This window comes from Dipodomys ordii, unplaced genomic scaffold, assembly GCF_000151885.1.
Source record: "Dipodomys ordii isolate 6190 unplaced genomic scaffold, Dord_2.0 Scaffold76, whole genome shotgun sequence".
NCBI classification, from domain to species: domain Eukaryota; kingdom Metazoa; phylum Chordata; class Mammalia; order Rodentia; family Heteromyidae; genus Dipodomys; species Dipodomys ordii.
This window is the reverse complement of record NW_012267292.1, coordinates 9,069,330-9,080,696: the sequence shown is the minus strand read 5'-3', so window position 1 is coordinate 9,080,696 and position 11,367 is coordinate 9,069,330. Positions and strand designations below refer to the sequence as shown.

At 44.4% G+C, this 11,367-nt stretch overlaps 1 protein-coding gene across 1 annotated transcript; it reads right to left on the bottom strand.

The window, feature by feature from the left end:
• Positions 1–5,431: 5,431 nt before the first annotated feature.
• On the bottom strand, positions 5,432–7,342 carry LOC105991774 (cytochrome c, somatic). Its single transcript, XM_013024494.1, has 3 exons — positions 7,227–7,342; positions 5,832–6,008; positions 5,432–5,740 (listed from the first exon to the last, which is right to left on the bottom strand). The coding sequence occupies exons 2-3, from the start codon at positions 5,998–6,000 to the stop codon at positions 5,589–5,591; spliced, it is 321 nt and encodes a 106-aa protein (XP_012879948.1). The 5' UTR covers positions 6,001–6,008; positions 7,227–7,342; the 3' UTR covers positions 5,432–5,588.
• Positions 7,343–11,367: the final 4,025 nt, after the last annotated feature.

The window sequence follows — 11,367 nt, the reverse complement described above, 5'->3', positions numbered from 1 at the left end:
CATAAGAAAAAAGCCGGAAGTGGCGCTGTGGCTCAAGTGGTAGAGTGCTAGCCTTGAGCTGAAGAGCTGAGGGACAGTGCCCAGGCCCAGAGTTCAGGCCCCACGACCAGACCCAAAAAAAAAAAAAAAGTAAGTGTGAGGCCTCAAAACACTGGCGTGAGCACGCGCGCACACACACACACACACACACACACACACAGAGCTAACTTCTGAGTTTTTACTGAGGGCCAGACATGCTAATATAACTAGTGGGCTAATAAAATTATATTAATTAGATATGAATCTAAGGTACACAAAAGTTAATATATGATTCCACTATTCAGTGTCAATAGAGGGCTGAGATTCCTGGGCTGTTTACATCCAAAGTTCACTAATAAAAAAGCATTTGAAGCTGGTCGCCGGTGGCTCATGCCTGTAATCCTAGCTACTCAGGAGTTTGAGATCTGAGGATTGCTGTTCAAAGGCAGCCCAGGCAGGAAAGTCTGTGAGACTATCTCTAATTAATCACAGAAAAAGCTGGAGCTCAAGTGGTATTGATTAGCCTTGAGCAAAAGATTTGTCATCTCTTGGTCTGGTTGTACTTTACATGCCCAATTTAGGTGGGAATAGGCACAACTTCACTAAATGTAAGCTGACTAAGAAAAGCTTTCATTTCTAGAACTTACATATACAGCACATCTGAATTGTTGAAGCATGGCTTGTATGCAAAGTTAGTGCACTGAAAGGAAAGCAGGTGTGTGGCTCCTCTGGCTTCAGTACCAGAGGAATGCAGAAGATAGGAGGTTGGCAAGGGATATGAGGCTAACTGTGCAGGCATTTCTAGCATTTGGTGCTCCTATCAAGATGTCATTGAACATTCTGTACCATCTCTAAATTAGAACAACACTGTTCAAGGTGTAGGGCAGGGGCAAAAGCCTTTGTTGTGGTTTAGAACAGAGAATTTGTATCCAAAATGGGAAGCAAGGCCATCTGACTTGAGACGGAGGGTGGGAAGAGATAGCTGGAGGAAGACAGTCATCTATGAAAACCACAAGACTGGGAAAGGAAGGACAGAGAAAAGGCACGTTTCCCAGGGTTTTTACTGGCTCAGCTGACTCAGAGATGGTGCCCACTGTATAAGTGTGTGATTCTCTCTTGAAAGCTCAGTTGTGAATGAGGAAGCAGATGGCCAGGCTGCTCCCAGGCATTTCACAGAGCAGATGCCATGAAAGGAAGCTCAGGTGACATAGCATGCAGAGGGTACCGCAGTGATTTAAAAATATAAAACAACCCAAATGATCACAAACAAGACCATACTAAAGCTACCAGCACAACTGTTTAAAGAAACATAGGTCCCATGGTTTCCCTTATTTGCAATAACTAGTATATGTCTGAGACAAGCAGAAAAGGTCAGATAAGGTGATGTTAGGGATGGGCTGGGAAGGTGGCTCGGTGGTAGAGCACTTGCCTTTCATGCATGAGGCCCTGGGTTTGATTCTCAGTACCACATAAGCAAAAAGAAAAAAGCTGGAAGTGGTGCTGTGGCTCAAGTGGTAGAGCCCTAGCTTTGAGCTGAAGAGCTGAGGGACAGCACCCAGGCCCAGAGTTCAGGCCCCACAACCGGGCCGCCTTCAAAAAACAAAAAAGATGTTAGGTGAAATGAACCCTAAGATAAGTATTCAAGTGTTTTTTCTTTCTTGCGTTTGTTTCTAACATATTTATAAAATGATTTATAAAATATTATGATTTTTGTGTTGCTTTGTATGTCTCTCCCCCACGGTATAACCCCTGCTTTCATCATCAAATACATGATGTTGGTATAATTTGTGGGGGGAAGGGCAAAAACAAACCGTTTAAATAGGGATACAGGTGGACCCATTGCAACAATGAGATGTACAAGTCGTTATGTTGGAAAACGAACTTAACAACATTGGCCGGATTGGGGCAGGGCAGGTGGGGGAGGGATGAGAAGGGATGGGAAGGGGAAACAAAGGAGGAGGCAACGCTTGATAAGAAATGTACTCATTACCTTGCTCATGTAACTGTAACCCCTCTGTATGGTATTTTCACAATAAAAAATAAAAAAAAACATAACAAAAACTCTAAAGCCTAGATGAGGGAAGCCACAAAATAATGATGGGGACCTGGATGTTGTTGTTGTTGGGGGGGGGCCTGGTAATTGGGCTTGAACTTAGGGCCTGGGCACACTGTATCTTAGCTTTTTCTGCTCAAGGCTGGTGCTCTCCCACTTGAGCCACAACTCCACTTTTTGCTGGTTAGCTGGAAGCAAGGGTCTCTCAGATTTGTCTGCCTGGATGGCCCAGAGCTGCAGCCACACTTCTTCAGGCTGTAATGATGGTTCAGACGTGCAGAAATGATAGCAAGGGCCCATATACATACATGTCAGGAATTTCATCCTTATACAACTGATTAACAGGAAGTGATAATCTGGAGGAGGCCATAATGATGCCTCTGTTGTAGACAGTGTGCAAGAATGGACAGGCTGTACTTGTGATGGTTTCAGAGAAGCCCAGCTTCTATTAGAGAAGTGTGCAAATGATGATCTAGTTTACATGGAGTTCTAGAAGGTACCGTGGAAATACAAGTGTCAGTACACATGATACTACCACTCAGGTAATGAATCCTAGTGACCTTTTGCAGTACTAGGCTGAGCTATAAGAGGAGCAGCACCTCTCCTGCACGCTGTATTAAGTGGTGAAGATGAAGTGTAATGTGAATACACCTATTGGTACAAAGTGATTTGTGTTAAGAAATGAGAATTTGGAGAAATGTTATTCTAATATATGCATTGAGATTAGTAACATTATTTCAGTTACATGTGTATAAAGATTTTTATGCTGCTTTGCTCAACACAAATGCAAAAAGAACTTAAAGCAAGAGAGATGAAAAAAATGAGTGATCAAGGGTCTCAAACCTATATTATCAGTCAATGGATTTGACACAGGTTACTACTGCCAACCATCGAAGTTAATTTTTTTGCTATGGAATTTTCAAGTTATTTGATAAAATGTGAAGCTTTTAGTGCTTATCATAATTAGTGGATTTTTACACCTGTTATTCAAAGACTCCTTTAAGTAGGGACTTATCTGCCAAATGGCAAAGTGAGTTTTTGGTTTTGTACATGTTTGTCAGTATTGAGGCTTGAACTCAGGTCTCATGCTTTTGGTTGGATTTTTACTTAAGGCTGGTACTTATGAGCAATGCTTCCACTTCCAGTTTTCTGTTGGTTAATTGGAGATAAGAGTTTATTGGCTACACCTGTGCTGGCAGGCTTCAACCCTCAATTCTCCGATCTGTCTTCAGAGTAGCTCACAGAAAAGAGCAACTGGTACATAGCTTAGGGTTGTTATTCAGACAGGCCAAGCAGATCTAAACCAAGGAACAAGCGATTTTTTGTTTTTTTAACATGCCACATAGTAAAGAAAGAAAAAAGACTAGGATTGGGTGCTGGTGGCTCATACCTGCTACTCAAGAGGTTGAGATCTGAGACTCACAGTTCAAAACCAGCCAGGGCAAGAAAGTCCATGAGACTCTCACCTCCCAATTATTCACCAAAGAAAGTGAAGGTATGGCTCATGTGGTAGAGGACTAGCTTTGGGCAAAAAACGTTCAAGGACAGTGCCTAGGCCCTAGTTCAAGCTTCAGCACCAGCCAAAAATCAAACAAAAAAAAACCCGAACAACAACAAAAGAATTATCTCCAACCAGCAAAAAGCCAGAAGTGGTTTGGCCTAAGTGGCAGCATACTAGCCAAGCAAGAGTTTAAGATCCCAAGTTCAAGCACCAGTACCCAAAAAAAGAAAGACTAGGATTTGTGGACTATACAATTTGTTACTACTCAACTTTGTTCTTTCTTTGGTATCAGGAACTTGAGGCTAGGCTGGTCAGCAGCTCATTATATAGCCTTGAGCTTAGGATCATGCTGTTTCAGTCTCCTTAGTGTTGGCATGAATGAATCATAGTGCTTACAGGCTATTGTCTATTAACACACACTGCTCTTATGCACAATTTTTCTAGTGTCATGCTCAGCATATTCTCTACACTATTCAAGAATGTTAAGTAAATCTAAGATGTTAAACTCAAGCTTACATACACATTAAATATTCTCAAGTGGAACATAGCTGCATTTCTAGCGAATAGGAGAAAAAGTTCATTACTGTGTCTAGGAACAGAAGATTCTAACTAAAACGAGTCAGGGTACCCTGGTTCTGATCTTGGCTGTTCTTTGGTTATATAGCTTAGGTTAACTTCACCTTTTATCTGTATAATAGATGCACATCAAAGATCTCTTCTAGCTTCAACATCCTGAGACTTTTAAGAGATAGGCTGGCTTAGGGTATGACTAATTTCTTAAATACACCAAAATCTAACCAAAATAATCTGGAACCCAATAATCAGTATAAACCTAGTGTTATCTGCTTGAATACCACTAAGGAGTCCTCTTCCCAGCCTTCTCACCATCCCACAAAGACAAGAGTTTCACCAACAGTAACAGATTTGACTTAGTATTCTTTATGTGTCTAAGTCACACATGGTATATAAAATGATCTATAGGTAGTTTACTTCTACACATCAGAAGCTTATTTTGTATAACTCTGGCCAAAAAAACTCATTCTACAAATTAAGTTATAGCCTAGTTCTGGTTGACCTATAAGACCCAAGACCGTTGAATCTAGTCAGGTGACTGAAACACTGCTGCACTGATATTCAGGGTTACTGTAGCTTTTAACAATAAGTTCTGGCATCAGTCAGTAAACCAAGCACAACCAAAAGATCATGTAATATTTATCTTTAATTATCTTGTCTTATGGCCACATAATTTACAAATTATCTCCTCTACCTGAAACCCTTTCTCTAAGAAGTTGGCAAAAGCACCACTATCAATCACACATACACAGTAGTTCCACAATTTTGTTTCTGAACAGCTACATTAAGAAAATCCAGAATTATAACTTGGTCTGTCTTAGTAAAGAATTCAAAAATAAAGTCCGTATTGTATCTTATCAGTCACTTTTAAAAGCATCTGTACTTATAGACCAACTATAAAATGTGACAAGTGCTAAATATTCTTTATTTGACATTTATACATAAGCCACACTAAAATGCCTTTCAATAAGTAAAAGGCAGATTTCAGAGAAAGGTAATTCTAATTAAATTGGTGTAGTCAGGACCAAAAATAGAGACATTGTTCTTCATCTTCAGCCATTACCTTTAACAGGTTAGCTTTGCTTGATTCTGAGACAGTAAAGGGGTTTCCTCAGTATTTAATGACGTTCTCCTAATTAGCCATATAAATCTGAATATAAAACCAATCTTTAACAGATTTGGAGATGGTATTATTCCCTACCTTGCTGAAAAACTGAACATTAGTAAGTCCAATCATATGACAGAAGGGGGGAAAAAGTGACTATTTTTTTAAAGATCATATTCACTTAGCCACAAGCCAGTTTTACTTAAATCAGGACTGTCCAAAAATATTCTGCCAGCCATTCATGATCTGAAATCTGATATTAGAAATCAATTGAATTATGGTACACATTAAAAAGCCATGAGACATTGTGGTTTTGCAATAAATAACTAAGGCAGTGGCTATTCCTCATTTGTAGCTTTTTTGAGGTAAGCTATCAAATCTGCCCTTTCTCCCTTCTTCTTAATGCCAGCGAAGATCATTTTTGTTCCAGGGATGTACTTTTTGGGATTCTCCAAATACTCCATCAGTGTATCCTCTCCCCAGGTGATGCCTAAACACAAAAAGGATGCATTAGTAGGGGTTTTACACTCCTGGTAACAGTCTGCCATATGCAATTTGTGCTGTACAATTTATTATTGTACCTTTGTTCTTGTTGGCATCTGTGTAAGAGAATCCAGCTGCTTGACCCGTCTTCCGACCAAACAGACCATGGAGATTAGGCCCAGTCTTGTGCTTGCCTCCCTTTTCAACGGTGTGGCACTGGGCACACTTCTGAACAAAAATCTTCTTGCCTTTCTCAACATCACCCATTTTCAATTCTAAAATAAAAAAAGACCCCAAAGTAATTTTTTTGCCAAGCAACAAATGCAGTGAAAACCTATAGTCACTCAGTATTAGAAGGAATCTCGTTTTACTTGGTACATTTCCATTACTCCTTCATGCTAAAAAACACGATTTAGGAGAAAGTCCTTAAAAACAAAAGAAAAAAAAAAGGATCTTTATGTCTACAGGATAGTACAGGAATAGATGTTCAGGCCCAAGTAGGTAAAAGTTGGAACCTGGCTCAATCTTTAGTTTCAAAAGATGAGGTCAAGGTCAAAAAAAAAAAAAGGTCACAAACCTAAAGTTGTATTAAAATTATAGTAAACCAAAACTACTAAACACCCAACTTTTCAGAAGGCCAATTTATCTATGCTACAATTTAATGCTCCTTTTCTTTGTATGTAAGACAAGACACATCAATTTGCAAAAGAGACTGGCTGGGGACCAGTGGTTCACCCGGTAGTCCTAGCTACTTAGGGAGGCTAAGATCTAAGGATCACAGTTAGAAACCGACCCAGTAAAGTCCACTAAACTCTTTTATGTCTTAAGGACAGAGAGACAGGGAGAGAGAGGGAGAGATAGAGTCAAGAGTCCTAAGTGGAGCTCAAGTGGTACAGCCGCCAGCCTTGTGCAAAAAAGCTTAGGAAGAGCGTCCAGGCCCTGAGTTCAAGCCACAGAACCTGCACGGAAAAATTAGATAAAAAGAGACCTGCCTGAACAGGTCACCTGTGAAACTCCAGTCATTGAGGGGGACAGGGCCGTCCCCACCCTTCACCTATGAGAGCCCCGTGGGATGACCACGAGGTCGCCCATCCATCCCTTTGGAGAAGGCTGCTGGGACCCGTCGGTCGGGATGCGTTGGCAGAGGAAAAAGCTGACCGCTTCCTCCAGGGGAAGCAGCCTCTCGAGCGCGGGCTCTCCGGGAGGAAGTCCAGCCCGGCGCCTCCGGCAGCGGGAGCACCCGCGTCTTCCTCGGCTCCGCATCCACGCTGCCTCCGGCCCAGCGATCGTACCCGCTCCTAGCGGGAATTCCGCTGCACCCTAGGCCGGACACCCTCACCTCTCCCGCCCCCGGACCCGGCTCGCCTTGGCTCGGCTCGGGTGCCGGTCCCGGCCTTGCCTGCCCGCCCGCCACCTCGGCTCGCCCGCGCTACCCGGCCCATCTCCCAGGTTTACGTTTCCCGCAGTTCTGCCTCTCCACGCCCCAGGCTCACCGCTCTTTCCTCGTTATCACAGCAAGGACAAGAGCTCCGCAGGCAGACGTCCCGCGATCTAGCCCAAGGACACGCCGGCCGGCGCCTATGTACCGCTGTCAGTGCAACCGCACTCGCGCTGCCCTCTCACGGCCCGACGTTCGGCCGAACCGGCTGGGACGTGATGACGTAGCGGAATCTAATTGGCTCCAGCATGGGCGCCGGCGGGCTGCGCGCTTGTGTGCCTGCTAGCAGGATAGGATGCGCCTGGTGGGTGCCCTTTCTCTGGAGGCCTCGCTTGCCCGGCCCTAAGCGCGACGGGTCCTAGGAAGTTGGACGTCGGGAGCGTGCTTGGAGGATGACGTCACCCTGCGGCCTCCGTGCGCCTGCGCACGGGAAGTGGCACGTGTGGCGGGGGTTCGGGTGGCTGAAGGGCGTCGCCCGGAGGCACCTGGAAGTCTCCAATCTACCTCCAGTCAGCCTGCGCCCTTTACCCCGGATCGGCCACAACTTCCGGAGCTGGCCCCACCCGGGCTCCCGAGGGGAACGCCTGCTTCCAGACTCGAAGTTAGACCCGCAGTCGTGACCGGGCTCTGGCCCCGCCTGCTTTCCCGGCCGCGTGAAGTCCTCTTCCGGCCCTCGCGTGGTCCCCAGTCCGGGGCGGGCGCGGTCCGCGCCGGCGGGCCTCCCCGGCCGGCGTCCCGGCCCTCCCCCGCGGAGATCGGCCGCGGTGTCCCGGCACGGAGGGAGGGCTGGACTCGCCCCGGGGTCCGCGGAGATCCGGAGGATTCACGGTCCTTCCGGCCCTCCTGACACGGCGGGCTTGATTCCTACCGCTTCCACTTAAGGCTTCAGAGTCGCCCTTCTTCCTCCCCTGCCCCGTTTCCAGTCGGTTCCTTTACCCCCCACCGCGTGCTTACTACACAGTTGAGATGGGGTGCCGGCACCCCAAAGCAGGCTTTGTTGGGGGCTTGCCAGGGGGAGGGGGCTGGGCTAACCGTGGCGGGCAGGTGAGCATAACTAAGGTCAAAGTCGCTTGTTTGCCGGCTTGAACAGAGACCAGCGGGGCCTGCTGATGGGGTGCGAGTGTGTGCTGGTCCTGGGGCTTGAACTCAGGGCCTGGAGGTCTCCATTTTTATTTTTTTGGTCAAAAATGGCGTTCTGCCATTTGAGCCACACCGCCACTTCCAGCTGTTTGCTGGTTCATTGGAGATAAGAACCTCATGGACTTTGCTTCTCTGGCTGGCTTTTGACCTCCATCCTCTCAGCCTCCTAAGTAACTAGGATTGCAGGCGTGAGGCTCCATCAGCTGCCTGAAATTGTTTAAGAAGCCGGAAGGGAGTAAGAGAGCGTGGTATAGAGGGTGAAGTTGATTAGGATATATTGTATACATGCGTGGAAATGTCACAAGCCCCCTTGTACACTAATAAAAATAATACAATAATTATAGTAGGATGTAATGACAATATATCATGTATATGTAACATTGTAGGCTTCATTGCATAGTATGTAATCCACTGTTGTTGAATTTGTGTATGTGACACCCACACTCATGGAGATTTTTTTGCTTGTTTTGAACCAAGTCCTGATTCCAAGTTCTTCTTTGTTTCATACCACACACAGCTATCATAGTCTTCCTATAGAATAGCAGCAATCATGACTGTTAGGACCTTTTATGGCTTTTGGAGTTTAAGATACTGAGTATTTAAGTGTGTGTCTTAATGAGGTTCCTTTGACAAACTATCCCGTTTTTTTCTTAAATAAAAATCTGAACAGAAAAAAAAATAAACCTTGCAAATTTAGTGTGTTCTCAAAGGGCCACGTCCTGATATTGCTATCCATACTCAAAAGACAATGTACTTCTTCCTTAATTATGGCCTGGTGCATGCTTGTACTCCCAGCTACTCCAGAGGCAGAAGTTGGGAGAATCATAATTTAATCACATAGTTAGACCTGACTCAACAAATAGGCCAAGCATGAGGGTAGATGCACACTTCTAATTCCAGCTTATATGGGAGATCTAACTAGGAGAAGCACAATCCAACACCACCCTGAGCAAAAATGCAATTTTTGAAAGGAAAGCAAACAAGGACTAGGGGTAACTCAAGGTATAGTACAAATCTAAACTTCCCTATCGTGCTCCTCATCAAAAACCAAACCAGGCCAGTGCCAGTAATCCTAGCTACTCAGGAGGCTGATATCAGAGGATTGAGGTTCAAAGCCAGCCTGGGCAGAAAAGTCCCAGGAGACTCTTATCATCTCTAATTAACCACCAGAAAACTAGAAGTGCCACTGTAGATCAAAGTGGTAGAGCTCTAGCCTTGAGGGAGAAAGCTTAGGGACAGTTCACAGGCCCTGAGGTCAAGCCCCACAATCAACAAAAATCAGATAAAGAAATTGTGTGTGTCTGTGTGTCTGTGTGTTGTGTACTGTACTTGAGCTTGAAATCGGGCCCTCCTGCTTTTCTTGGCTTTTCCCCCCTCAAGGCTGGTATTCTAACACTTGAAATACACTCTCACTTCTAGTTTTTTTTTTTTTTCCAGATTAATTGGAGATAAAGAGTTTCTCCAGTTTGTCTACCTGGGCTGGCTTCCAACCTTGATCTTCAGATCTCAGCCTCTTGAGGAGCTAGGATTACTGGCTTGAATCACTGGTGCCAGCTTTAATGTTTTTTTTTTTTATAAGAAAATTGTGGATAAAGATTGCTATTGAAAGAGATGGAGGAAGAACAACAATAATGAACACTTAACATCACTTGTTCCTAAGTAAGGCAGATTCTACATTCTGTGTTATAGTATTTATGCTTTCAAGTACTAAATTGATTTACTAATGCTTACAATTTATCCAAGATACCCGAGATTATTGGCTGGATAGAACATTCAGTATATTGCTTTGTTTTGTATTACTGTCTGTTCTGTTCTTCCTACTTCAATCTGTCCCTTAGGATGGCGGCTTGTGTCAGGTGTAGCTATTCTAAAGAAGTGCCTTTTATTTTTTTTCCTTCCAGTAACATCGTGAATGACAGATTAAAAAAAAATCCCCCTGATTTAAAAAAAAAACCTGGTAAATCTCTGTATCTCTCCTGTCAAAATGTGTACTAAGGCCAGGCACTGGTGGCTCATGCCTGTAATCCTAGCTAGGAAGGAGGCTGAGATCATGGTTCAAAGCCAGCCCAGGCAGGAAAGTACTTGAGATTCTTATCTCCAATAAACCACTAGAAAACCAGAAGTGGTGCTGTGGTTCAAGTGGTAGACTGCTTGCCTTAAGCTGAAGAGCTCAGGGACAGCACCCAGGCTCAGAGTTCAAGCCCCACGACTGACAAAAGAAAAAACAATGTGTACTAAGGCCATAAAGAATTAAATTTTTCTGATTGAACCTGGTGCTGGTAGTAATCCTAGCCTGTACTACTACTATTAGATGGCTGAGAACTGAGGATTATGGTTCAAAGCAAGCCTGGGCAGCTGCATCAGAGAACCTTTTATCTCCAATTAACCACCAAAATACTGTAAGTGGTGGTATGGTTCAAGAGGTAGAGTGCAAGCCTTGTATGAAAAAGCCAAGTGAGAGTTCGAGGCCCTAAGTAGAAGCTCTAGTTATGGTACCAAAAAAAAAAAAATAACCCAACAAATCTGGTGGTTGGAGGGAAAGCTTAGGGCAGAGAACAAGAACTAAAACCTAATGTGATCAGTATGCAGATTCCAGAGCTATCTTAAGAACCTTTGCTGAAGTGAAAGAATCTGAGGCTGTCCTAGCAGCTCAGCAAAATGAAGTCAAATGAGGGGCAGTGGAGGACTGGAGGAAACCTTGGAGAAGATCCCTGCATAATTTTGGCATGCCTGAGTATAAAGGATAAAACAGTCTATTTGCCACAAGAGGAATGAACCAGCTTACTACTGAGGGAGAGGGAAAAGTATCACCTGAGAATTCACGAACACCATTACCCTCAGACAGTTTTAGGGTTTGATTTTATTCTATTTGCAGTCCAGAGAAAGACTGTCTTAAATAATGAACAAATGGACACCATGTGCTGATTTCTTTTTTTTTTGGGGGGGGGGCCGTCCAGTTGTGGGGCCTGAACCCTGGGCCTGGGCGCTGGCCCTCAGCTCTTCAGCTCTACCACTTGAGCCACAGCGCTGCTTCTGGCTTTTTTTTTTTTCTGCTT

Bases quoted from the DNA above. Each gene is read 5' to 3' on its own strand.
- LOC105991774 (XM_013024494.1), bottom strand. From the start codon at position 6,000: ATGGGTGATGTTGAGAAAGGCAAGAAGATTTTTGTTCAGAAGTGTGCC. The intron at 5,741-5,831 runs GTACAATAATAA...TTTTGTGTTTAG, and splicing joins AGATGCCAACAAGAACAAAG to GCATCACCTGGGGAGAGGAT.